Source organism: Rhinolophus sinicus, linkage group LG04 (assembly GCF_036562045.2).
Source record: "Rhinolophus sinicus isolate RSC01 linkage group LG04, ASM3656204v1, whole genome shotgun sequence".
In the NCBI taxonomy this organism is placed as follows: domain Eukaryota; kingdom Metazoa; phylum Chordata; class Mammalia; order Chiroptera; family Rhinolophidae; genus Rhinolophus; species Rhinolophus sinicus.
In genome coordinates this window covers 188351460-188379163 of record NC_133754.1, presented here as the reverse complement: position 1 = coordinate 188379163, position 27704 = coordinate 188351460, and the positions used below count along the sequence as shown (strand labels likewise).

The 27704-nt window shown below is 53.9% G+C and overlaps 3 protein-coding genes across 3 annotated transcripts; 2 read left to right on the top strand and 1 right to left on the bottom strand.

Moving 5' to 3' along the window:
• The first annotated feature begins 5662 nt into the window (after window positions 1-5662).
• Window positions 5663-9641, top strand: LOC141571380 (beta-lactoglobulin-1-like). Its single transcript, XM_074331596.1, has 6 exons — window positions 5663-5761; window positions 6480-6619; window positions 7226-7299; window positions 8313-8423; window positions 9135-9239; window positions 9459-9641. Exons 1-6 carry the CDS (start codon window positions 5663-5665, stop codon window positions 9473-9475), a joined length of 546 nt encoding a protein of 181 aa, XP_074187697.1. The 3' UTR covers window positions 9476-9641.
• A 1067-nt stretch (window positions 9642-10708) lies between these two features.
• LOC109460889 (lipocalin 1-like) lies at window positions 10709-14880 on the top strand. The gene is made up of 6 exons (XM_019756690.2): window positions 10709-10819; window positions 11196-11329; window positions 12080-12153; window positions 12355-12468; window positions 13177-13272; window positions 13993-14880. The coding sequence occupies exons 1-6, from the start codon at window positions 10709-10711 to the stop codon at window positions 14034-14036; spliced, it is 573 nt and encodes a 190-aa protein (XP_019612249.2). The 3' UTR covers window positions 14037-14880.
• A 3240-nt stretch (window positions 14881-18120) lies between these two features.
• Window positions 18121-26952, bottom strand: GLT6D1 (glycosyltransferase 6 domain containing 1). The gene is made up of 4 exons (XM_019756689.2): window positions 26888-26952; window positions 23557-23604; window positions 19290-19427; window positions 18121-18790 (listed from the first exon to the last, which is right to left on the bottom strand). The coding sequence occupies exons 1-4, from the start codon at window positions 26950-26952 to the stop codon at window positions 18121-18123; spliced, it is 921 nt and encodes a 306-aa protein (XP_019612248.2).
• Window positions 26953-27704: the final 752 nt, after the last annotated feature.

Here is a 27704-nt window from a genome sequence, read left to right as displayed (position 1 = left end):
AAACAGAGCGACAGGGAGCTGGGCAACAACTTCAAGTGAACAAATAAATGTATGTATCATTTGGAACCGGGAGGCAGGGGAGGACAGAAAACCCATTTGGAGAAATAAAGACCCCAAATGTTCAAAATCTGATGAAAACCATAAACACATAGACTGAAGACGCCCAGCTAACACCCACCCCAGAAGCAGGAGGAAAACCAGAGTATGGCACTGTCCAACCGCTTCAAACCAGTGACAGAGAAAATGACAGATCACGTGTGATAAGGCTGACAGCATTTCTAAGAATGGCTTTGCTGGGAGCTTTGGTTTATCCTTCCTTAGGAAAGCCCTTCCATTTCTGTGTTGCCAAGAGGTGAATTTTGTTCTGTTTTGAACTAGGAGCTGCTGTAAAACTGGAACCAATGTGTTCTTTGGATCGACTGCAGTCACCAAGTAATTCTTCTCTTTAACCTGCTGAGGGTGTGAATCGCATCAGTGTCATCCGTAATGTCTCTGCAGTCCAACTTGACTTTCTGCTGTTTTGCTTAGGAAGTTTCGCATTTATTTCTGGGGTCAGCTTCCACTACCGGTCCGTCTGGCTGCTGTAACAAGGTTACAGTGGCCTCATGGGACGGGGTAGGGAACATGCCCATTTCCTGTTCCCTGGACGTGTTTGCATACTATTGGAATCAGAGTAGATTCAAACATATCAACGTTTACTCACCATATAGCAGAACTCAGCTGTAAAACTGTCTGAGCTGGTGCTTTCTGTGTGGGAATATTTTCAACCACTGATGCAATAACCTGAATGATAAAGGTGCCCACACTCCTGATTCTCATTTTTCCTAGGGATTTGTTTATCTGATCTACACTTGCAAATCGAGAAGCAGAAAGTTGTCAGGGGTCTCCTACCCCTTTCGTATCTGCCGTCTCCATAGTCATGTCCTTTCCTTCCATTGCTTTTCATGGCCTTTCCCCTCGTCCTTGATCACACTTGCTATGACTCGCACAGGACCTTGAGGGGGGTCCACATTGTTGAGCATCCCCCTCACTGATCCCGGGGCACCCCAGCCCCTCTCCTGTCCCACAGCCGGTCCCATTGTACCCTCCTTGGGCCTTGAGAGGCGTTTCTCCCATCCCACCAACAGCGCTGTGGGTGTCGGTGCCGTGGGTCCTGGGTGTGAATGTGTCCTCAGGGCCCCCGTGCTGGGACACCCTCCCGCCACCAAAGGCCGCATAAGAGGCGCTTCTGGAGCCCGCAGACTGGCTCTGGGACCTTACCTCCTGGCTTGTTTCCACACTGTTGACAAGGAAATCCTGTGTGGACCACAGTAAGGTGCCCGTGCCTCCTGGTTCCCGTCTTCACCTTTACTGTCTGTGGTGCCAACTCAGCGTCTCGCTCTTGAGGCCATGGGATGCACACCGGCTCGTGTGTGCTCATTCTGTCACCAACCTTCGAAAAGACAGCACTGAGTTGGGTAGTGAAGCAGCTTTTCTGTCTCCTGTAACAGGCCCACAGCCGAACCCAAAGCGACGTGTTTGTCCCTGGTTCTCATTCATGACCACACTTGTCCCAGCGTCCCCAGGCCCAATGGCACCGGACACAGCGGGAATGGGACCCCCGTCATTGTCTATGAAGCACACTGTGGTGTGGACCCGTATAGCAGGTCAGGAGGACCCTATAAGGAAGAAGGACGTGCAGAGGGGACAGGGAGGCGGGGAGGGGACGTTCCATGTGGAGTAGCTGAGGCTTGGATAGAGTGAGGCGCAAAGCATGAAGACACCTGTTGGGAGAATGCACTCGACGGAGGTGACAGGCTAGACTTGCCGGCACTTTTGCAGAAGACCCAGGGGCTCAGGTGGCCTCAGAGGAAATGAGAGTGCAGCCCCACAGGTACTGGAGAGCCCACCTCCCAGGGCTGCTCCCACAGAAGTGAGGGGGGAGCCTCTCAGAAAAGGGGGCGCGTTCAAGGGTGGTGTGCCTGACTATCTGGCTTTTTACAGAATTGTGGTACAACACACATAACATTGACCATCTCAGCCACGTTTTGGTGCCAGCTCAGTGGCCTTAGGCGCAGTCACCCTGTCGTGCGGCCACCCCCTCCATCATCTCCAGGACTTTCTCGTCTCCCCAAACTGACACTGTCCCTATTGAACACTCACTCCCACCCCTCCCCCAGCCCTGGCCCCCCATCTACTTCCTGTCTCTGAATCTGACTCCTCTGGGGACCTCCTGTGAGGGGGTCCTGCAGGGTTTGTCCTTCTGGGACTGGCTCGTTTCACTGAGCACAAGCACAGTGTCCTCAGGGTCCATCCACGTGGTAGCGGGTGTCAGGACCGCCTTCCTTTCAGGGCTGTGACATTCCACTGTGTGGAGGGACCCCGTTTGGTGTATCCGGTCCTCTGTCAGTGGACACAGGTTGCTCCCACCCCACCCCACCCCGGGGCTGCTGTGGACGTGGGGTGCAAATCTCCCTCTGAGACCTCTTTCTAGTTCTTTCGGGTGTCATTCAGAAGTGGGATCACTGAGTCATGGGGGCATTGTGTTTAGTTTTTGAGGAGCCGCCATACTGTCCCGTGGTGGCAGTAACTTGGCTGTAAGTGGCGCTGTTGACCACACTCTGGGAGTGTTGGCATGCTGGATTTTATTTGCTGTGAGGAGGACGCTGCTGAGGCCCCCTGGTGGTGTGGGAAGGCGTTCAGAAAGGTGTGCCTTCCTGGCAGAGAGTGGCCCATGATGGGGGGTGCACGCTTGGGGGCGCCTGGTGCTGGGGCAACGGTCATGACCACAGAACTCAGACTAGCGCTCATAAATGCACTACTGCTTCCCGGTGTCGTGGACTCACGGCTGCGGGGAAGGGGCCTGGGGGAGGCAGGTTGGGAATAGAAGGGAGTTGAGAACCAGTTGAGTCAAAGCCCATTGACATGTCCCCATTCTAAGAAAGTAATTTCTCGCGTCTGTAACTATAGGCCTGACCTCCGACCCCGTTCTAAAGTGCCAGGGTTCAGGGGTTCAGGGGGAGGGGCTGAGTGGCCACTGGGGCCAAGTCTCCTTCCAGGTCCCCACTCACTGGGCAGCAACCTGGGGGAAGTTGTGTCCCCCAGGGCTCAGTGTCCCTCCCACGCTGGACGACACCACTGCTCGAGGTCAACAGTTGCTTTTTCCTTTGTTTTTAAGGTATTCTGTGGATCATCTTTCTTGGAAATTATGACTGCCTGTGGCCTGAGAAGCATGCTTTGCGGTCACCGTTGGCAGAAACACAGCAGGAAAGGTGCCCTGCGGTTGGGGGCAGCCAGTATTTCCCAGGCTTCCCAGGAAACAGGATATCTATTGTTCCTGGCTGACCTCCCTCTGCTCTGTGAGACCCCGCCAGGCAGCATCTGAGAGGACGGCCTGTCACCTCTGACACCTGGGTCACCGTGGATGCCTCTCTAAGCTGCCTGTGCTGGTGTCCTGGGGTCGCCATAGGAAAGGACCGCACATGGGGGGCTTCTAACAACTGGACTTTATTCTCCCCCAGTTCTGAGGCCAGAAGTCCACAGCCAAAGTGTTGTAAGGCCACATTCTCTCTGGAGGCTCTGGGCAGGGTCCCGCCTGCCCCCCCAGTGTGGGTACGCCTTGGCTCACGGCCACATCACTTCCATATTTGCCTCTGCCGTCCTTCTCCCTGTGTCCCCCTCTGTCCCTGTTTTCTCCTGTAAGGACACCAGACATTAGCCTAGTGTCCACCCTATTCCAGTATGGTCTTGTCTGATCTGATAGCCACCTTCTGAGGGTCTAGGTCGACATGAGTTTTTGGGTGACACCATTCAGCCCAGCATGCTGAGGTGCTCATCCTGAAACACGAAAGCCGGGAAGACCGAGCTGAGAAGGTGGTTGCAAGGATTACAGGAGACGGTACAGAGAGGGGCTCTGGCAGGTCCTTGTGCCCAGTACCTGCTGATAAATGGCAGGCGCTAGGAAGTTCATCTCACTCAGGTCATCTGAGTCTCCTCACGGTGAGTGTCATTTCCTTGCCAGGCCCACCCCACTTTGCTTCAGCTCAGGAATGACGGCCTACATGAGGCATCTGAGGATGCAAAGCCTCCCGGAGCTGTGGTGGTGCCCATGCTGGGACCGGCACCCACCCGGTGAGAAGCAGAGTCTGTGGGTCTTGGTCACCAGGAGAGGAGGACCACACCTGAGTTGGCTGACTGGGAAGGGCTGGGGCCACCTGAGACCCTCCTTTTTCATCCCCCTCAGTAGAAAAGGGCACTGGGGACGGCCTGGGGTCTTCTCTCCTGTGGGTGGGCTCATTCTGAGTATAGTACTAAATGGCCTCTATGGGAAAGAAGCCAGAGGCCAGATAATAAAGCAGAGCTAGCCTAGGAGACGCTTCAGCCTCCATTCAAGATGGTGACAATGACAGGTGGGTGGCAAGGCCCACCTGTAAAGGTCCCCTGGGAGATCGACCCCTCCAGGGTCCCCACCACCAGGAGACAGAGGCTGCTCCTCTCTAGGACACCTTAATGGCAGCTGTACCCGCCCCTTATCTCGAGGCCCACTTCTCCCCCACGATGAACAGGTAGCCATGTGGGACGTCAGCCGATGGCCTTTGCATGGGACACAGGGCACGCACCCACGGTGGGACTGTTTGCTAACATGGAATCAACGAGACAGCTTCCTGTGTGACTTGCTCTGTCCCCTCCAAACTAGTCAGGGTCACGTTGGAGCCAGCACACCGCAGCTCCAGGCTGTTCACAGCGGCGTGCCTCCACGTTGCGTGGAAGGAGGGCTGCAGTGGGCTTACAATTTAAGCCCACTATTGGTAGATTGGAGATTCTGACACTGCGGACACTTCTATCGCACTTACCCGTGCGGGACAGGCTGTGCTGCCTCGCCGTGCACCCCGCCAGGAGGTCCGGGCTCGTTTCCATCAGGACCACATCGGGGTGACATGGGTGATGACTGTCACTGTTGATATCATTTTTACTATTAGCAGCAAATGCAGGTGAGGCGTCCATCGGAACCCCTCCTACAGGGGGGTGTGGTGACCTTACAGGAGGCCCGTCCACCCAAGGCCATGCTGTAGCTTGTGCAGGAGCTGGTGCCTGAGGCAGGAGAGTAAAGCAGAAACAGGACCAGGTAGGGACCATAGCCTGTCAAGGAGGCCTCCTGCAGCTGGGAGGGGGGAGAGATAGGTAAAGCTGGTGGGACAGGGGTGACATGTTGGGGGGGATAATGTGGTCCCTTGTATGGGAAGGATGGCCAAACACTGACGAGACAACCAGGGGCCGTGGTGCTAGCATGAGGCACGCCAGCCCTGGGGCCCACCCCCCGGGCACAGCTGTCCTCAGTGCTACCTCTGACCTGTCATGTCCGGGAGCCAGACCCAGGAAGTGTCCCTGACATTGGCAGCCAGCCTGGCCCCGTGCCCCAACCCTTCCTTCTGGACCCTTCCGGGAAATGTCCAGGCCCTGGGGACACAGGGGTCCTTCCTGTTTGGACTCAGGTAGAGAAGGCGCCCTATTGTCCTGGTTGAGGAAGCCACCAAAGGCTGAGGATGAGCCACGGGGATTCGGGGAAGCACGTGGCGGGGGCCCCGGCCGGCCCTCCTCCTACATAAGGCCCCAGGCCCGCTGCTGCGGCCTCGCACCTCGGCCTCCCTCACTGGAGCTCAGAAGTGTTCCCGCAGCTGCAGCCATGAAGTGCCTCGTGCTTGCCCTGAGCGTGGCCCTCGTGTGTGGCACCCAGGCCATCTTTGTCCCCCGGACCATCCCGGAGGACCTGGACGTCCAGAAGGTATGGGGACAGAGGCTGCTTTGCCGGGGAACGGCTGCGGTGGGTGGTGAGCTGCAGGTGGACGGGAAGCTGGGGCCTCAGAGCACAGAGGGGGCTGTGATGTCAGGGGTCTGCGAGAGGTTGCTGGGGCGGCCATACCAAAGCACCGCAGATGGGTGGCTTAAACAACACACATTTATCGTCCCACGTCCTGGAGGCTGGAAGTCCGAGGTCCGGGTGTGGGCAGGGCTCGTTCCTCCCGCAGCCCCTCTCCTGGGTTTGCAGACCGCCATGTCCATCTCCCTGTGTCCCCCATGGTCTTTCTCTGCACCCGTCTGTGTCCTCAATGCCTCTTATAAGATCACCATCAACTGGGTTAAAGTCCAAGCTAGAGACCTCATTCTACCTTAATCACCTCTTTAAAGAACCATCTCCAAATAGTCATGTTCTGAGCTGCTGGTCGTCAGGATTTCAACATATGAATTTGAGGGGACACAATTCAGCCCCTGACAAGGCCCCATGTACCCCGACCTTTTCTTATCTCCAACCACATGTCTCCCAAGGTGCAAACACTCCCCACTCACTTGTGCAGATGGGCTCCTCAAGGTCCTTCTTTGGGCTCTGACGGGGTGGCTAGAGCACTGCTCCGCTCAGCAGAGGAGGGGTCCCAGGGCTGGCCCCGGCAGGAGGCAGGGGCGCCCTGAGAACCCTCCCGCCCCAGCTTGTGCGTCGCCCCCAGGTGGCGGGGACGTGGTACTCCATGGCCATGGCGGCCAGCAGCATCGCCTTGCTTAACACCGAGCGCGCCCCTCTGAGAGTGTTCGTGAAGGAGCTGCGGCCAACCCCTGAGAACAACCTGGAGATCGTCCTGAACAGATGGTGGGTGTCCCGGGCTGAGGCCCAGGGAGACAGGTCCAGGCTGGGTGGGCGGGAGGGCTCCTGATGGGACCTGCTCTCCTGTGGGCAGCATGGTGCCCCAGGGGTGGCAGCGGGGCTGGCAGGTTCCGGGTCCCCTCGGAGCCCCACCCAGGGCTCTGGCTCCACAGACCGACAACCCTGAGCAGCCCCGGGGTCGGTGTGGGGAGAGGCCCGTGTGGCGGTCACTGGTGAACTGCAGCCTGGGGTCAGGGCTTGGGAAGTTCCTGCCATGGCCCTGTGTGCCCCTGGAGGCGGTGTGGGGGGCGGAGATGAGGACTCAACCCCAGGATGCCTGCCGAACGCAGGTCAGTGCCCCTGACCACGGCCGAGGGCACGCCCCGCCCATTTTCTCTGGCTCCGTCTGACCTCTCGTGGCCCTGTCCACCCTGCTCGCCTGTGGCTATGAGAGGTTGCAGTAGTGCAATCTGGGCCAGTGACCAGCCCCGGGGGCCCAGACACCCTGTCTCCTGGGGACCCTCCTGGAGCCGGTGGCTCTGCTCGCCCCTTGGTTTGTCTTTGTCATAGCAGAATCTTCACAGGTGGCTCATAGAGACCAATGTCTTCCAGGGAGGATGGCAGCTGTGCCGAGAGGAAGATCTTGGCAGAGAAAACCGAGGTCCCTGCCGAGTTCAAGATCAGCTGTACGTGTTGGCTCTGTGCCGATGTCCCCTGGGCTCTGGGGGGTGGTGAAGGTGCTGGCGCTGTCCCAACACCAGCTCACTGCCCTCCTGCCCCCACCTTCGGGGACCATGGACAAGTCCCTGCTGGGCTGGCCTCACTCCCCGAGGTGCCGAGGCCACGTGTGTGCCCTGTCTCTAGAGAGGGCGGGTCGTGGTCCCTCACCTGAGCTCAGGGGGCACCTGTGCATGCCCATGCTCCGTCCTGTCCTCCCAGGCGCCCTATGTGGAGCTGAGAGCCACTGCCCGTTCCCCCAATGCCCAGGGCACCCGGCCAGCAACGTAGGTTGCTCCATCTCCCAGACTTGGAGTTCATCCGCTCCACTGCTCATTCCTCACTGAATTCAAGACGAGAAAGGCCACGGATGGGGGAGTTTCCACCAGGGACGTCCCCCCACCGGCAACCTGGGCCAAGTCCTGCTTGCCCTCCCTCGGCCAGCTGTCCAGATCGATTGTGATCTGAGTCTACATAATGACCACTGACTGATGCTGGGCAGCTGCCCAGGGGTTCCAGGGGCTCCAGCGGCATCTGCCCGCAGTGGGGTCCAGACACTGGCCTGACCTCAGAAGCTGCTCGGGAGTCTACCGTGCAGCCGGTGGTGCCGGGGCCGCAGTTGGGTCAGCCCCATCTCACTCCCCGATCCCTCGGACGTGACCGTGCCTCAGAACGGTCCTCTCCTCCCTCACTGGGCGGTGCCCAGTCTCACCTGAGATCTGCATGGAAACCCCATTTCTTAACCGCTCTGGGTCCCGGGACTCGGGGATGGGGGTGGGACATCTTGGATTGAGTCCCAGAGGTGATGGACGCTCAGGCGGGGATCACAGTTAACAGCGAGAGCCCACAGGAGGGGACAGCCATACAGGAGCTGGTCCCCACCCAGTCCTCACCAGGTGGCCGAGCGGCCGGAGCTGACCAGCACTCCTCTCCTGCTGGACAGAAGAGCCCAGACTTACCAGCGCATTGGTCTTCCTTCCAGACCTGGGCGAGAACAAGCTGCACGTGCTGGACACCGACTACAAGACCTACATGTTCCTGTGCATGGAGAACGCCGCTGCCCCAGGGCAGGGCCTGGCCTGCCAGTACCTGGGTATGTGCCCTGACCCGGCGGGGTCCTCACTGTGGTGAGTGGGCGGGCAGGTGGCACAGGGGCCACGCGTCCCGAGGTGCGGGGCCCAGGGTCCCGTGGGTTGGGGCTGGTCGGGTGCTGGCACTCTGGGTGGCTGACGAGGGACAGACACGCAGGCTGAAGGGGCAGGTAGGTGGAGAATACCCGTGACAGGTTTGACAATCTCGACGTAGCTGATGAGTTACTACAGACCCTACAGTCTTTGCTTACGGAGAGTTTCAATCATTTCACCAAAGGAGTCAGCTACAGAAATGTCTTTAGAATGTCCTGAGAACAGACATAAGGTGACATCTTCACGGTCACAGAAGCGGTGCCATTGGGCATTCCCAGGGCTCCCGAGTTGACCACAGGCATTGGGTTTTGAAGATGCCCCCTGGTCCATAAAGCAGCCAGCTGGGCCGTGTGTCCTTCTCCTCCTGTGACCATGCGGACCCCTCAGTGCTGCCCTGGGAGGAGGAGGGGCAGTGGGCGGAGGGGCGGGGATGCAGGGACTTGGAGGGCAGGTGGTCTGAGCCCTGGAGACCACCTCTGGGAAGCTGGGCCAGGCCCAGCTCTGCAGACCTCAGGACGTCCATGAGTCCTTCCTGCATTGACTCCGAGGGTAGGTCCCTGGGCTCCTTAGCTGTCATCAAAGCCCCTGCAGTCCAAGCACTGACCCACTGTCCCTTCCAGCCAGAACCCCGACAGTCGATGAGGGGGTCATGGAGCAGTTCAACACAGCCCTGAAGCTTCTGCCCGTGCACATCTGGCTCCGTTTCACCCCGACCCAGGCGGAAGGTGACCCCCGGGGCCCCACGGTGGCTCCCCATCAGAGCGCCCTGGACACTGAGAATGCCTTTGTCCCATGGGGGTCTCCCCTTTCCCCCAGATCTCCCAGGAAGCAGTGGGAGGTGGGGGTGCAGAGCCGCTGAGGTGGGGTCCCCTGGCAGAACTCCCTGGGCCTGGGGTCTGTCGTGGCTGACCTGTGACCTCCCTATGCCCCCCCTCCTCCTGCAGAGAGATGCCTTGTCTAGGTGAGCTCCAGCGGATTGCCTCCTGGGGTAACGTGCCGGTCCTGCCCCCACGTCCTGTGCCCGCGTGTAGGGTCAGTGGGGCCCCCGACTCCCTTCCCTCGGGCTCTGTTCCCCCTTGGGACGCTGCTGGACGTCACTCCTCCTGGAACCCAGGCACCTCTGGTCCAGTCTGGGATGTGCTGCTCTGAGCTGATCCCCTTCAGCAATAAAGAAATACCCAGTGATCCTGGCTGCTGAGTCTTTCCTGGCAGTGGGTGTGGGATGGAGTGATGAGCGGCTCTAGGGGATGAGGGGGCCGGGTCCCCTGCACTGGGTCCCCCAAGGCCAGGAGAGAGCAGTGATCCTCACATGTGAGTCACACAAGTCTAATAGCCCAGCTCAGAACACACAGCCCACACACAGCTACCCACTCTCTTGTCCACTCAACCTTGCCTCTCGCTGGGACCCACTGCTAAGACACTCAGTCACTGGACCCCTCCCAGGGCTGACGAAGGCCCCACGGTGCGTCACCTGAGATCCCAGAACACACCCTGGCTGCCCACAGGGACCAGCCTTGGTGAGGGCTCTATGAGGCCGCTCTGCAGCCTGACTGGTAGTGGGAGACGCTGCCAGGGGCTGGTCTGTCCCCTTCAACCTCTTTCCCATGTCATGGGTGTTAGTGGATCCCAGAGAGGCAAGGCCAGACAGCACTTCACCCTGGGATACAGGTGGTGCTACGATGGCCAGAAAGCCTGACCTGTGTGTGTGGCTGACAGTCCCCGGGGCTCCCAGGGCCAGAGAGGTGGTGGCCATTGGTAGGAGCACACAGTGAGCTGACTGGCTCCTCAGGGAGTGTGTGGTCTTCACTCCCCACCATAAGACAGTGGGAAGTGAGGATGGTAGCGAGTGGTCCTTCTTTCTGGCTCTGGAGGATGGATGGATGCCCCAGGAGGAGCGCAGGTGGGAGTGGAGGCCTGTGGGATGAGCAGACACGCCTCGTGTCCTCCTCTCGCCTCCCATGGGTTCCCAGGACTGACATGCAATGTGGCTGAACTGCCCCGACAGCCTCCAGACGCTGACATAGGCAGCCCTTTAGACATAGGCAGGCAGCATCATTCCTGTGGGAATGATTCTGGAACTTTCAGTGTGTCTGGAAGGGTCAGCTGGGGTGGGCTGGGCAGTGGCCCCCGGAGGACACATATGAAGAAGGGGTATAGGCTGCCCAGCCTTTCCTCCCTCTGGGCCCCTGAGGTCATGGCCCTGGAGAGAGGGCCACTCCTGCTGCTCACCCTCAGCCTGGGCCTGGCCAGTGCCCAGAAGAGTCTAGAAGAAGTGCCGGTGCAGCCAGGCTTTGATGCGCAGAAGGTAACCGTGCTGCTCGGGTCCCATACTCAGCCCTGGGACGAGGACCTGGGTGCGAGTGTCACCTGGAGGCTGTGCTCGGGGGTCGTGGGCAGGACACAAAGGGCAAGAGGCCAGTGGGGGTGAGGGGCATTTCGGGCCCAGGCACGGCCTCCCTGGATGCTCCGCGGGCTGGCTGTCCTGCCCAGCCCCAGGCAGGACGGGGCTGTCTTCTTCCTGCACAACCCTCACCGGCTCTGGGCAGGGAGGGACCCACCTGCCCTCACCCATCACCGTGGGGAGTGTGGGGGGTGTGAGGGGGTGCCTAGGAGCCAAGCTGGAGGCTCTGGGCGCCACACAGCACAGGACCCTCCCCACTCCTCCACCTGCACCCCTGCAGGTGGAGGGGCGCTGGCTGACCATCCGGCTGGCCACCAGCGACACACTCCTGGTCTCCCCAGAAGACCCCTTGAGGCTCGCTCTCCATTCCATTCGGACCTGGAACAGGGACCTGGAGTTTGTCTTGTTCTGGACGTAAGCACAGCCCCTGCAGGTCCTGGCCAGTGTTCATGCTCAGGGCCCCCCAAAAGACAGTGACCAGGGGTTAGAACCAGAGGGACCCATGGCACGGAACTGGGGCTGGAGACGCTGCCCTGAGAGGTCTGACGCTCCAAAGCTTTACGACAAAGGGCCGGTGGGAAGACCCTCCCCCAGCTGGGTCCTTCCTGCCCATCAGCTGGGGGTCCTGGTGGGGCTGTGCTGAACTCAGTGATACTGAGGACAGTGTGGAAACAGCCCCGGAGACCATCAGGGCCATATCCTACTGATGCTCAGCCAGAGACACCAGAGTCTGTCAGCACACAGCCCACTCCCCACCCACCCAAATGGAAAACTAAAGATCCCAGGGTGGGGGGCATGGGGTGGGGCCAAAAGGCATAGTCTGTGCGTGGAGCCCAGCTGATCGGGGACAGCAGGACAACGTCCCCCACCCCGAGACCTGCAGCTCTGAGCCAAAGACAGACTGGGTCCAACCCCTTCTGGGAGGTTTGGCTGCATCCCAGAAATAAGAAAGCCTGGTTCCTCACTCCAGCCCCTCCCCACCCCCATGGGCCTACTGTGCTCTCCCAGCTGGGTGACCCTCCAGAGCCCAGAGAGCCAAGAGCCTCAGGCAGACACAGGGGACCTCAGCGGGGAGCAGAGTCTGAACTGGCACCAGCCTGGAGGCCAGGGGGCCAGGGAAAGGCAAGAGGGCGACCATGTGTAAGTTCCTTTCTCTTTTTTCAGAGGAAAGGGGGTGTGCAAAGGACTCAATGTCACCGTCCACCCAACTGGGCCCCACGGCCAGTACCAGGGTTTCTGTGAGTAGCCCAGCTCTCTGGCCGGGGTCCCATGCTGGCGGTGCGGGGCAGGGGAAGCTCAATGCCCAAACAGCCCGGGGGAAGTATTGGTGCTGGAAGCAGACATCCTCCCGGGGTCAAGTGCTGCCCACAGGGCGGGTCTGGGCCTGAGGGGCGGAGGACAGAGACACCACCGTCACCCCCTGGGGTCTGTCCCCACAGTTGAGGGAGGTGGCCGCATGTTCGTCCGCTTCGTCAGCACTGACTACAGCAGCCTCATTCTTTATGTCCGGTTCGAGGACGGCGGTGAGGTCACCAGCCTGTGGGCGCTGCTAGGTAGGTGGTGGCTGACCCTAACGCTGGACACTCCCCACGTCTGCCCAAGACACACATTTAGTGCCTGTTGTTCTGAGGGTGTGGGTGCCAGCCTGACCTGCTCAGAGCTGCACAACCACACCCCTCCGCCCAGCACCCGCCGTTCACACACTTGCCCACGCACACGTGCTCGCCTCATCCCTACCTCCTCCCTGCTGTGTGCTGGGCGTGTCCTGGGAGCTTGGATTTTCCGTGGATAGATCAGAAACAGCCCTCCCTGTCTTCCATGGGGGGAGGCAGCCCCTTCCCTGATGAACCACATAACAGTCCCTGAGTCACAGCGGGAAGCAGTGGAGAGCACATTGTCCTGAAGACTAGACAGATGTGAGAGGGGCTGGGGGCGTCTGGAGATGGGGGTTGGGGGCCACAGCAGCAGGGTTCCGGTAGACAGAAGGATGGGGGTGCGGTGAGGGTAGGGGTGCCGTGTCATGCAGGCAGCAGGCCCTGCGTGTGGAGTGAGGACCTTCTGGGGGTCCTTGCCCGAGGGGATAGGGCCTCACTTGCCCCTTCCAGGAGCACTGAGCCCACTCGGCTTCTGGAGGACCCAAGGCAGGCCAGGGGGCTGCTGGGTAGTGCGCTTGGGCCTGGCAAGGAGCCAGGAGCAGGGGACACGCCTGAGAAAAGCCTCTGGCTTCTCAGCTTCCTCACCACCAGCCCCTCTGATTTCAGCCAGAAGGGTGCTCAGGGACCCCAAGTGGTTGGGGAGATACCAGGAGTACGTCAGGGAATTCCAGCTGCAGGAAGCCCAAGTCTTCAACATGGATGGTAAGCACTGCCCACTGCCTCTCCCTTGTGGGCTGGGGGGTTGGGTCCGGAGCCCCCACTATCCATAACCACAGGGCCAGAGCACGTAAAGTCACAGCCAGCCTCTGTGGGGCAGCCGGTATAGTCAGGCCTGTGCCAGGCACCTCAGCTGCCAGCGCTCACAGAGACCCTGTCACGTGGTGATGTGCACACAAATGTGTCTCCATTCTGTGATGTGGACCCTGAGGCTCAGAAAGGTTCAGAAACAAGGTCAAGGTCACACAACTGGGAAGAGGAGCTGGGGGGCACTGGCCTCCCCCTTGTAGCCCCGCCCCTGGGCATCATTCAGTCGATCAACAAACACACAAACCAGGCCATCCTGGGAGCTCGGGGTATAGTTCGAACAAGACAGGCACATTCTCCAGCCCATGTGCAGTTTCCATGGGGACACTAGTTCTGTCATTAATTTGTTAGGGACAAGTGCTGAGGTCGTGGGTGGGAGACCATGCTGTGCTTTGGACAGGACAAGAGACCAGGGGCAAGGCCAGGGAGGCTGTCTGGAGGGTGGAACCGTGTGGGCTTGTGGCAGGAGCACTGGGAGTCCAAGGGAGGGTCTGTGGGTCATCGAGAGGCACAGGGCTGCCACTAGGGGCCCAGTGAGGGACAGTGGTTGTGTGCTGTGTTTAATTGCAAAATGAATGGAGAAAGGCCTAGAATCCCCTTGTTCTCCTCCCTCCACAGCCCAGTGCCCCCCACCCGCAGCCTATGCCAGGGCCAGTTCCTGAGTCTCCTGCCGGCCCCTCCTGCCACGCGGCCCTCGCTTCCCTGCCTGCTCCCTCCCTCCCACTCACCCAGGTATCTTCCCACCCCCTCGGCTACCGACAACGCCCTTCCAGACTGGCCATGCCCCACCCTCTCTGTCCCTTTCCTTGCCTCTCCCTCACTGGGTTACCAGGTCCTGCCAGCCAAAAACGAAGAGGCCCCCAGCCTCCCCCAGCCTGGGCATGGACCTGAGAACACTGTGGGTGGTGATGAGGGGGCAGATGGCCTGGAGCTCCTGGCCACAGTGGGCACAGCATTACAGTCCAGCAGATGGAGCCACACGAGGTGTCCTTCAGGGAAGGTGACCCTGCGAGGGGCTGAGCTGGCATCCTCTGATCTGCCTCCACCTGGGTCCTGCTCTGAGGCAGTCCCCACCCGGGTCAGAGGGGCGTTAAGTGACCACAGAACCAGCACTTGCTCCGCAGAAGAGCCAGGTAAATGACAGGTGAGCTGAGACAGGCCACCGCCCTCTCCTGAGTGTCAGGGCCCTATGAGGGTGATGCCTGGATGGAAGGCACCCACCTCTGTCAGGTGAGCCAGGGGCCACCCACCAGCCGGGCAGGCTCTTAGGAATCTGAATCAGTGGCCTCGATACTATGTCTGGAAATGCCAGGGAGACAGGTATGACCAGCACCTATTCCAGAAACACCTCAGCAAGGCGGCTTCCACCACAGCCAGTCGTCAGCATGGTGGTGAGAACCAATTGGCCACCTGTGTGGGGTCCACCTGTGGCTCACACAAAAGCTGGTGCTGAACAGGTGTGCAACGCATGCAGCTTCCTATGAATCAGCAAACCCAAGAGGGAAAGTGGGACGGACACAGCATCGTCTCAGAGCACATGCTCAGACACTGAGCAAGAAATCTGCAGAATTTCTGCGGGGAACTTTTTTCAAATCCTTACTCTGGGTCATGGAAAAAATTACTTGAATAAATAGATATGAGATATTCCTGTGTGGTCAACATCGTAAATATTTACTAATCCTCAAATTAACCTGTACATGTCAAGCACTTCAGTCAGTAAATCCTTCGGGATATTTCCCCCAAACTGTGAACCTGAGTCTAAAATTCTCACGAAGGGATGAAAGTTTTGAAATGGTTTAGAAGAGTCACACAAAGTGATCAACCATTGCCCACAACTGACATCAGGATCCAATGACTAAAATTGTGTGGCCTTAGCTCAGGGGACAGAAAGAAAGATCAGTGAAACTGGTTATAAACTCAAGAAGTGAACACAAGCCAGTATAATAACTTAATATGTTATACAAATGGCCCATCTTCAAAAACATTATTTATTCCACACGAGTGTTGAAGGAAGTGGCTGAGATACTTGGAGGAAAAAAATCAGGCTAGATATCTAACTTGGCACGTTATCTTAAAATTAATTCCTGATGAATTCTGAGTCACAAGAAACACTGTACGCGCTGCACTGTCTGTGAGCTGGGGATGGGAAGTCTACACTGTGGATGTAAAGACCAAGGGAGAAGACGGTCATTCTGAAACCTTCGACTTTGGTACGTCGAAAACATCCTCAATAAAATGAACATAAAGCGGCAACTTGAAATTCATGTTTTCGACAAATGTGACGGTGTTCATATCCCATCTGTGAGTATGGACAGTAACTTTTCACTAATGTCACTGACAGGCCACGTGAACCGATGTCTGACGGCACCCACTCACCGTCGGCAGCTTTCACAGTCAAGGGTCAGTGCCTGGGCATCTCACCAAGGCCGTATGGAAACCACCCTGAACGGAATGTTACTCGATGACCGGCTGTATGTCCAAGGTCGCCGGAGGACGAAAAGCAACACTGTTAGCAAAACGAACCCAACAGGTCACTTGCACATACACACATCACAGGCTGATAAATGCAGTTTAAAAGAAAGTTTGACCTCACAAGGAATCCAAGGAAAGAGATGCTATTTTTGCTTATTTAATGGGCAAAGTGAAAATTTCAAAACGGAAAAAAACAAAAAACCCCACCTCAATCAGTGTCCGCTGTGTGGGGACGCGTGCTCTTGCTAGGAGGGGCAGGAGCTGGAACGGACACTCTGGATGACCTGGAAACAGGCCTGTTCTTGGACCTGGGAACTGTAGAATTCATGGGCTTACCTGTTCTCCTTCCCAAGATCACCTTTCATATCGATCCCATGCTTTTTTTAAGGTAAAATTTCAGAACCGCTCTCAAGTGGCAGCCATAGCCATAAATTGTCAGGAAAAAATCGTTTCTGTTTGTTTCCGTGCAGCACTGGAATCAAGTCGCCTTCTCTCTCCAGGCCCAACCTGAGGTCACAGTGGACATAGGGCTTGTGGCTAAGGGGACATCTGTTTTCTCTGTGTTAAGACCTGTGTAGGTCTTTTTAAATGTCAAGAGCTACTCTGTGACACACCAGAATGAAGGAGTCACAGAAACAGCCTTGCAGTTCAGTCAGAGGAGACTCTGCGAGACAAAGCTGCACCCTGACAACTACCCGAAAATAAGAGCCAGCTGGACCATCAGCTCTAATGCGTCTTTTGGAGCAAAAATTAATATGAGAGACCGGGTCTCATTTTACTATAAGACCAGGTCTTATCTAACATGATATAATATAAGACCGGGTCTTATATTAATTTTTGCTCCAAAAGACGCATTAGAGCTGATGGTCCGGCTCGGTCTTATTTTCGAGGAAACACAGTACAAGCTCTAAGAAGGTCTTTGTGGTGACTGCACCAGGAGAGGGGGTGGTGACATCACACGAATGAAAGGGACAGCAGGTCTCAGCATAAACCAGTGGGTAGCTCGTTCTCGGCCCCAGCTTCTGTCCCATGAAGTCATTGTCAACGTTCCTTAACATTTGAGAGTCTTAGCTGCCATGACTGTGGGCCGCCATGGCAAAGCACCGCAGACGGGCGGCTGAAACCACAAACCCCAGGTCCACGTCCCACATGTGGAGGCTGGGCGCCCGAGGGCCGGGTGTGGGCAGGGCTGGGTCCTGCCACGGCCCCTCCCCTGGGCCTGCAGATGGCCGTCTCCTTCCTGTGTCCTCATCTCCTCTTATACGGTCACCAGTCCTAAGGTCAGGGCCACCCTAGGAACCTCATTCCACCTTAATCACCTATAAAGACCCCATCTCCTAATACAGCCACATTCTGAGGTCCTGGGGGTTGAGGCTTCCACCTGTGAATTTGAGGGGACACAATTCGGGCCACACACTTACTAAACTGTTTTTCATGTCATAAAAGGGGGGCTAAGAAGAGCACTCATTGTGACCTTGGGCCCTCCGGCCCTCACACGGACTCTGTAACCTTTCTCTCTCATGAACCTCCACGGCGCTCCAGGCTACCCACGTCCTCGTCACTTTTGAACTTGCAAAAGAAATGCCACCAACAGCCTCCTGTCTCCTGCCATGCCACGGGCCGCTTGAGGGCATAGCTCTGTTTTGAACTATTTCCATTCCTCATGGCCCCTGCAGGGTGCCTCACCCCAGGGCTCAGTACACGTCTCTCCTTAAGAAAAAAGACATATAAAATGCCTAGAGCTTTAAAAAACTGGAGAGCTCTCCTCGTAACAATAAAAGACATGGCCGCCCATGTCCGGCCACACACTGCAGAGTGAGGCTTTGAGAGTATTAGACTCAGCAATAAATACCCCAAATCTGAGGAACGCACTCGTATTTCATGTGAGTGAGTTGATGAATGCTGTTTCCCTTCACCTACAATCCCTTCCCCTTTTGTGTGTGTATATATATACATATATATATATATGTTGTTGTTCCTTTTTTTTTCTGAACGAGAGTCTTCCTCCATTAAAATAATGTATTTTGTGCGTCCAGAATTATTTCCAGGCTGCCTACAACATACAGACGCTAACGTCACTGTGTACGAAACATTAAATAGTCATTCTTTTATCCTTTGTCTGGCATTGGCCACGTTGGATGATGGTTCAGCAGCGCAAGAAGAAGTTTCCCCTGGACCGAGGCAAGCTTTCCTGCGTGAGGACCTGGAAATCTTGCGGCGTCCTGTGCTGCATGGGCTGGAGGCTTGCCCGCCCCTGGGGGTGAGGGGCCACGGTTACAGCGCCCCCCTTGTGAGCCGCAGCACCTTGACTGACCGAACCTGCGGGGGCGGGAGGAACGCGGCGTCCCAGCTGTATTCCGGCGACAGCAGCCGGGCGGGCTTGTGCAGGAAGAAATACTTGTTCAGGTGGCTTTCATAGGTGCTGTTCAGCCCATTTTTGGTGTCATGGGTCACTCCTTTCAGATAGTCTTCGATGAGGTTTAAAACCTGCAGGGGCGTGCCACCGACAAGCTCACCGTCATAAAAGAAGTCCCCCTGTCCAAACGGGATGCAGGCTGCGGATCGGGGCCGCCTCTCGTAGGGGGCATTCTCAGTGTCTCTGAAGTACCACCAGGCATGGAGCTGGGCCACAGAGGTGCCCAGGGTCTCCACACCAAAGTCGCCCTGGAAGACCTGCTCCACTGTCATGCTGAACAGGAAGTCGACCTCGTCCTGGATGTGGCTGACAATGTGCTCACCTAAGCTCGTCATGCGCACGAGGTCGCGGTTGTGCCACCAGCTGTCCTCTTCAATGGTCAGCACCTGGAACGTCCGAAGAGGGTCTGGCTGCAGGTCTGGCATTCCGTACGGGTCCTTCATCATGACGTAGAAGACAACCCGGTATCCCACCATAAAGTGCTTGTTTGCAGACCGTAAGAACAGCTCCAGGTACTGGTCCACGGTCCTGCAAAACACACCCACGCGGGACCCCCTGACTGTCCCAAACGGTTTCCGGGGAACACGCATCACTATGTGTATTGTCTGACACATGATGCTGAGGGGTACAGGGGGCTGGGGGCCTGAGGAAAGCCTTTGAAGTTTTGGAACAACTGTTGGAAACAGAGAGAGAACTACTGTGTTTCCCCGAAAATAAGACCTAGCTGGACCATCAGATCTAATGCATCTTTTAATAAGACCAGGTCTTATATTAATTTTTCTCCAAAAGATGCATTAGAGCTGATGGTCTGGCTAGGTCTTATTTTCAGGGAAACACGGTAGTGCCAAATGCATGTTAGTAAAAAGATACAACCCAGCTAAGGATGGGGAGACATCCAGGTCACACCTCAAGCACGGGTCAACCAGATGCAGTGGTCCTGGGTGCCATGAACAGCGTTTCAGAGGCAGGAGGGCCATGGGTGCTCACTGCATTTCTCCCAAACCAGAAAGTGCAGAGGTAGCCCTACCTGCCCACAGCAAAGACTGCCAAGCCCACGGTGAGGTTCCGCTCTCTGTAACGGCTCCACAGGGCCTGTCTATTGAAAGTGCCTTCCCATATGACAGGCGCACGCCAGTCCGTGGTTGCTATGACGTCAGGGCGTTTTCTGTGGAGCAAACAAGGAATGAGTGACACTGGCCCTGCCGTGGCTGTGACCGCAGCACAGGCTGCCTGAGTCACAGGCACTTGCAGAGCCCGCCATGTGCCTGGCACTGTGTTTGAGGGCCCTGTGCGCCGTTCACTATTACAGTCTTTGTCCTCCACGTGGGGAAACTGAGGCACAGGCTGGTCGAGTGACTTGCCCAGTACCACAGAGTAACCAGAGCAACTCAGGGTGGGAGACGCGGCCAGTTCCTGCTTCCTTGTGAGCCCAGGGCTTACCTTCTTTGAGGTCTCACTGCAGCTTAAACGTAGGCTCAGTCAGAGCATCCTCGGGTTACTGCCTGCAGCTAGCACTGTGGGCACAGGAGCAATGCCACCCTGTGTGCCCTGTGTTTGTCCCTCCTCCTTTTCCCTTCTCTCCTCCTCCTAAAAGGTATAGAGGGGGCTTTTATTTTGTTAGTTTCCCCTCATGCTTGAAGTCCCTCTGCACCATCCATCAGACATGAAAAGTCACTTCAAAAAGGGAGAGAGACAGCTGATTGGCTTTCAATAACAAAATAAAAATAGCATTTAAGGTACGCAAAGCTGGCTCATCAGAAAAGCATTCAGGGCAACCTACCAACCATATCAAGAAGCTACAGAATAAGTCGGGTGCCCATATCAACTGACACAGAAAAAAAGCATCATACAAAGTCCAATACCTGTTCGTGATAAAAAAGAAAAACTCTCCAAAAAACTGGAATAGAGGTGAATTACCTTCACTTGATAAAGAGCATCTACAAAGATCCTGCCACTGACATCACACTCAGGGGTGACAGCCTGAATACTTCCTCCCTGTCTGGGAACAAGGCAACCATACCACTCACCAGAGTAAGAGGTTCTAGCCACTGCAATAAGGCAAGAAAGGAAATAAAAGCATCAGGCTGGAAAGGAAAAATGACACTTGCCCTATTTGCAGATGACTTGATTGTCTACACAGAAAATCCTAAGGAATCTACAAAAAAATCTCCTAGAACTAATAAGTGGGTTCAGCAAGGTTACAGGATACAAGGTCAGCACATACACAAATTAATCTGATTTCTAAGTACTAATGGACATGCAGGAATGGAATGCTATTTACAGTTGCTCCCAGAAAATAAAATACTTTGATAAACCCCTCTGCCCATTGGCAGTAGCTCCCCATACCCCGCCCCCCCATCCCCACACAGCCCCTGGCAACCACGCATCTACTTCCTGTCTCTGCAGATTTGCCTGTCCTGGAAATGCCACATAAATGGAACCACACCACTGTGGACTTTCATGTCTGGCTTCTTCCACTTAACACATCTTCAAGGGTTATCTGTGTTGTCGCATGAATCAGCACTTCATTCCTGTTATGGCTGAATAATATTCCATTATATGGACTTTTTATCCATTCATCCATTGATGGACATTTTGGTTGTTTACATTTTTCAGCTATTATAATACTGCTATGAACATTTGTAAACACATTTTTGAACACATTTGTGAACATGTTATTGATTCTCTTGGGTAGGTACCTAGAGGTGGGATTTCTGGGTCATATTGTAATTCCATGGTTAACTTTTTGAGGCCAAGCTGTCTTCTATATTTTTACATTCCTGCCAGCAGTTTATAAGAGTGTAAATTTCTCCACCTTCTCTTCAATACTTTTTGTGGTCTAACATTGTCATTCGCATCATCCTGCAACATTTCCACACCATAGGTGTGAAGTGGCATCTCGTTATGACCTAGATTTGCATCACCAATGATGACAGGATCTTTTCAAGCACTTACGGGCCATCTGTGTGTGTTCTCTGGAGACCTGTGTATATGGATCCTTTGCCCATTTTTAACCGCTATTTGTCATTTCAATTTAAGAGTTCTTTATATATTCTGGATACTAGACCCTTATCAGGTATATGGTTTGCCAGTATTTTTCCCATTCTCTGGGTTGTCTTTTCACTTTCTTGATAGTGCCCTTTGATTCACAAAATGTTTTAATTTAAAAATGAAATCCATTTAATCCATTGTTTTCTTTTGTTGTGTTTTTGGTTGATCAGGCTAAGGAAGTTCCTTTCCCTTCCTACTTTGTTGAACATGCATGTTGTGAAGGGATGTTGGATTCTGTCAAATAATTGTTCTGCATATGTAGAGATGATGGTGTGGTCTTGTTTCTCATTCCATTTCCATTAATGTGATCTGTCACATGATTGATTTTCATATGTTGGGCCATCCTTGCATCCCTGGGATAAATCCCACTAGTTTGTGGTGTATAATCTTTTTCATGTGTTACTGGATTTGGTTTTCTAGTATTTTGCTGAAATTTTTTTTAAATTAAAGTTTATTGGGGTGACAATTGTTAGTAAAGTTACATAGATTTCAGGTGTACAGTTCTGTATAACGTCATCTATAAATCCCATTGTGTTTTCACCATCCAGAGTCCATTCTCCTTCCATCACCATATATTTGGTATTTTGTTGAAATTTTTTGCGTCTATATTGGGGATACAATTAACATCTTAATTTATAACAATCTGGATCACTTAATACCAACTTAATTTCAATAGTTTACAGACTTTAATCCTATATATCTCCATTTCCTCTCTTGTCTTCTGTGCCGTTGTCAGACTAATCACACCTTTATACACTCTGCTGCCACCAACACAGATTTATAATTGTTACTTTATGCAGCTGTGTTTTCAATCAGATTGGAGAAAATTGCAAACGAAAATATGTGTAATCCGTCTTTTATATTTACCTGTGTAGTTACCTTTACTGATGTCCTGTATTTCTTGACATGGATTCAAGCTACTGTTCGGTGTCCTACCATTTCAGCCTCAAGAACTCCCTTTAGTATTTCTTGTACAGCAATTCTGTTAATGATAAATTTTCTTCGTTTTTGCTTTTCTGGGAATGTCTGAATTTCTTCTTTTTTTTTAAGAATAGTTTTTCTGGATAGAGAATTCTTATTTGACAGCTCTTTTTCTTTCAGCACTTTACATATGTCATCCCATTGCCTTCTAGTCTCCATGGAGCTGATTAAAAATCTTGTTCGTCTTATTGGATCACTTCTCTTCTGCTGCTTCCAAGATCCTTTCTTTGTCTTTGGTTTTTGTTAATTTATGATCTACCTAGTAGTGGGTGTCTTTGAGTTTGTACTATCTGGACTTTGCTGAGCTTCTTAGATGATTGATTCTTCCCTCCCCATGCCCCCACCCCTGCTCAAATCTACTGTTGAACTCCTCTAGCAAATTTATTTCAGTTATTGCACTTTTTAACTCCACAATTTCTATTTGGTTATTTTTTATGATTTCTATACTTTGCTGATATTCTTTCTTTGGCAAGGCATTGTCCTCATACTTTCCTTTAGCTCTTTGAACATATTTAAAAGAGCTGAGTTAAAGTCTTTGTCTAGTACGAAAAAGGAATTCACAGAAGATTAAATACAAATGAATGACAAACATATTAAAATATGCTCAAATGTAATAATAATTACATAAATGCACATTGCATTGGGATATCTTAACTAGCAGTTTTGCCAAGAATAAAAGAGTTAATGATACTTTAGTTTATCTGTTGTAGATAAGAAAAGAAGATGGCATGATTGTTAAAGGGCAAATTCTATCAAACCTCCATCAAAATTTTAAATGTCTGCCTTCCTTGATTTTATAACTCTGTTTTGGGAATTTATCCAACAGATATAGCCACGTGACAGTGTAAAAATATATAAGTACAAGGTTAGTCACTAAAATATCGCTTGCAAAAGCCCCAAACAGTCTAAACAATCTAAAACCAATAGGGAATGAGCTGAATAAATTACATATATAACCATCAAGTGGAATACTCCGTGACTATCACAAAAAGCACCTCCCCACCCCGGGAGCTGGTACCAAAATCCAGAGGGGTCGTTCCTGACATTTTCAAGCTGCCACCCAAGAGATTTTGTCTTTCACTGAATGAACAGGAAGGGTAAACCATGTGGAGTTTGTCCATATTAACAGCCTTGAAAATTAAAACCCCAACTGCTGGGCACCTCCCAGGACAGCTAAAACTTGGTGGTTGGGGGAACAAACCCTACCACTCCAAATTGAGTTCTACTGTGCGTGTTTGTGTGAGCAGACATTTTGCTCTTACCTAGGATTAAACCAGTCTGAGAGCCCAGGTTCTTCTACTTGGTAGTTCCTGAGTGCGAAGGGAAAAACGAATTATCACATAATTCATTTGTTCAACAACTCCTTGCTGAGCCCCGTGTTGGGGAAGGTGGGTGCATTTGGTGCTGGTTCTGCTGCTATGAACATACAGCCCAGACCTGCCCGGGGGAGCTGATGGCAGAGGAGCCTGAAATCATCCCGGCAGGAGGTGCTAACAGGAGACAGGGCTTCTGGGAGCGTAAGTGGCAAGTTCACCCCAAAGCATCTTGGAGAAGGGACAGCTCACCTGGCTCAGGAAAGGAACAGGTGGTCAGGAAAGGGTGTAGGGTGAGGAGGTGATGGCCAGGAAGGCAAGAAAATTAGAGAAAGCATATCCACACAAAATGCAGATTTAATTCACTCACCCATTCATCACGCACGAGTGGCTTTGTCATGTGTTGACGTGAAGGGGTTGGAGTAGGAGTCTCGCGTCTTTAATTTTCATTAAAATATGTGATTCATCTAGGTTGTTTTTTTTAAAGTTTTATTGGGGGATGTGAATAGGACTTTGTGGGGGCAGAGCCCCAGAAAGCAGTTTCCAGGCTCTCGGCCTCACGTGGAAAGGTGCTGGCTCAGGTAGTAAATGGCCATCAACTGTGATTGGATGGCCATCAGCTGTGGCTAGTTGGCCGTCAGCTGTAACCAGTGAGCCATTGGCCACTAATATAACAGCTGTGGCTACGCTAGCAGAAAATGGGGGCTAGCAAGAAGATGGCGGCTGAGCCTGCAAGCGGTGCAGTGAGGGTTGCGAATTGTGTGGCTCCTGTTTCTCCAACCCAGCCGCCAGCGAGAATATAGTGGTATGGCTCCCCTACCTATGGCTCCGTGGGTGTTCCTTTTTGGCCTCACCATGTCCTGCGTTCTTATGTGGGGAGCGGGAGCTGAGACCCCGCATGACACCCCGCGTGAAAGTGGTGCAGCGAGCAGGGTCTCCCACACAACAGACTTTATTGGGGAACAGTGTGTACTTCCAGGACTTTTTTCCAAGTCAAGTTGTTGTCCTTTCGATGTTAGTTGTGGAGGGTGCCGTTCAGCTTCAAGTTGTCCTTTCAGTCTTAGTTGTGGAGGGCGCAGCTCAGCTCCAGGTCCAGTTGCTGTTATTAGTTGCAGGGGGCACAGCCCACCATCCTTTGCGGGACTCGAGGAATTGAACTGGCAACCTTGTGGTTGAGAGCCCACTGGCCCATGTGGGAACCGAACCGGCGGCCTTCAGAGTTAGGAGCATGGAGCTCTAACTGCCTGAGCCACCGGGCTGGCCCCATCTAGGGTTTTATTATGCTTTTAATTATTCAATCACCAACCTTTTAGGCAATGAATTTCCTTCCATAACCCTGGGGTATTTTGCCAACACGAGAAATAACTCTGGGAGGGCGTCCCGTTGTGACATTACCGGAGGCGTCCTTAGCCACAGATACGTCATTATCAGGTTCCCCAGGACAACACTGTCAAAGCCCAGGCCAAATGTCACTAAAAACATGAAGTGACAAAGAAGAAACTTACGAAAAAGTGGTCCTTCTTTTAGAATGTTGGTGTTGTGGACCAACATTCTATGTCCTGAGTTCGGACGGAATGACGGATGAGTGGACCGCGGTTGGCTGAAGGGGTCCTGACCTGAGAGGGACACTTGAACGACTGGCAGAGGCAGCCTGATCCTGGGCAAGCAGGGGACGCGGGCCATTGAGGCCGGAGGGGGACGTTACCACAGGCTCCTGTGCCGTACACGCCTGAGCCCAAACCGCATTCTCACATGTCCAGCCGCTTCCAATGCAGGCCCAATAAGCATCAGGTCAGCCTGCTACACATGGAAGTGAGCCCCACGTCCGCTCACCACACAGACAAACCCGGTCTCTGCTGCTCTTCGGGGTCTGACCCACAGACGCCCTCCCAGCTGCTGGTGACTTCAACCAGACGGGCTGCACCCTCCCCACTCCCCTTCAGGGTGGGGGAGCACTGTTTCCAGAAGGGCTGCTGTTCAATAAACCTGGTGCAATACTGCCATCTCGTGTTTTGTGCCTTCCCTGCTCCACACACACGTGTGCTCACAGTACATACATGTAACCGACACACAGATATGCACACCTCTAGACTGCTTCTGAACCGACAGGCAGGAAGCCAACACTGGGGGCCTTTGGGGGTTTCTGTCTTTGCTTTTCTGGTTCTGTTGCCAGAAAATTGGAACCGCTTGGCTCCTGCAGTGTTGCTCTCTAGCTTGTGGGATCTTTATCCACAGATTCTTGCTGGCAGACGTGCAGGTCTGCCAGACACCACACGGGCTCCGGTTCCATGTGGGTTTAAGATAAGCAACGAGGGAGGTTTTAGTGCAAGTCCCAGTGGTGCCTGCCAGGAAGCGTTCACCGTTGATCAGAAATTCAGCCATAACTCAGCATCCTGTGGTTTTCGTGCCTAAATTTGTCAGCCCTAAAGGGTCAGTAAACAACACTCTTTAGATAAATGAAAAAGTTATTTAAGTTTTGAATTTGAACAAGGCCTATTGCAATTTGAATCACAAAAATTCTAGAATTCAGATCCATTTATTTTAACCCAATAATTATCGAGCACCTATTATATACCGGGGGGATTGACAGTTGTGGGCCATGCCAGAGTCCCGCCGTGGACGAGTGGGTGAGCGTGGGGCCCAGAGCCCCCTTCCTGCCGAGGAGGGCACGTGGGTCACTGTTGTCATCGCAGAGCCGACCTGAGTACTGCTGCACCTGGCCACAACCCCTTTCCTTCGGGTGAGATGCCACAGGAAGAGATGCAAAATGGTGCAGGGTACCAAAGCAGTGGGGTGACTTTTTCTTCTTTGGTTTTGCATATTCATTTATTTTACTGTATTTCTCCTTCCTTTTTAAATACACTTTATTTTTAGAGAACTTTTACAGAAAAAGAACAAAAACCAAAAAAAAAAACACCTGTGAAGATAGCACCTGGCAGGCCCCGAGCCCATCACCTGTCACCAAAAACCTGGACGACACTGATGGTTATGCAGCAGCACCCAGGTCCGCCCTGCCAGCCCCTCCAGCTTTCCCCTCGTGCACTCTCGCGTTTCCAGGGTCCCACCCGGGACCCACACGACGCTTCATTGCTGCTGCTCAGACGGCACTTGGTAAATAATCATTGAATGTTTAAAATGGAAAGAATCAACATGCGCGTGCTTTGTCCCACAAACAGGAGGGATACGCCTGACCAATTTCAAGTGTTATTAGTATCTGTGGACCAGATTCATTTAGATCACGTCTGCCAGTTGCTACTGGTCATGGATATTTTACTCTTACCTGAAATAGCGTTCAACACACAGGACAAACAAGGCCAGAAGCAGCAGCTTTCTCATAGAATTCATTCTGTCCTGGAGGGAAAGGAGAAAAGTCAATTTCAAGTAGTACCACGTTACCCCTCAGCCATCTTCAGCAGTGGATTCATTTACAGACCAGGGGCGCCATCTGAAATGTCTGCTTCCCAAAGGCTCAGCTCAGGGGCCAGGGAACCCCTATTCTGCTGGAATGCCCTCTGGGTGCCGCCTGGCCCTCTGGGGGCTGAGCACACACAGCCTGTGACACTCCTGTCACTTATGAAAGTCCACCCTGTTGCATAAAAGGAATATGTTCCATCTCTCCCTGCTCAGCTGGGAAAGAAAACGAGGTCATGCCGAGGGTGTCCTGAGCGGGAGGGTGTGGTCTGCCCCCAGCGCCCACGTTTGACAGTTTCTTCTTCACAGAGGTGGTAACGTGGGTCATTTGCCCACGACTGCGGTTGTCTGAACACACACGGGCTCTCGAGGTAGGTGCCTGTACACAGGGACTGAAGCCTGACCAGAGGCGTGATGCTGCGATATGGCCCCGGCCGCTGTGTGGGGCGTTCTCATGGGCGCCTGTCCACAGGTCTGCAGGGACCAGGCCACTGGGGGTGGGGGGTGCTGGAGCACAAGGGGGCTCCTGACGCTTCACCCCTGGCCCTTGTGTGACCAGCAAGCCCTTCCGATTGGTGCCGACCCATTGGGCAGCCACTGGACACATGTGACCACAGGGCACGGGGAACGTGGCTGGTCTAAGAGGTGCTATGAGTGCACCAGACACATTGGGTTTGAAGACAAGT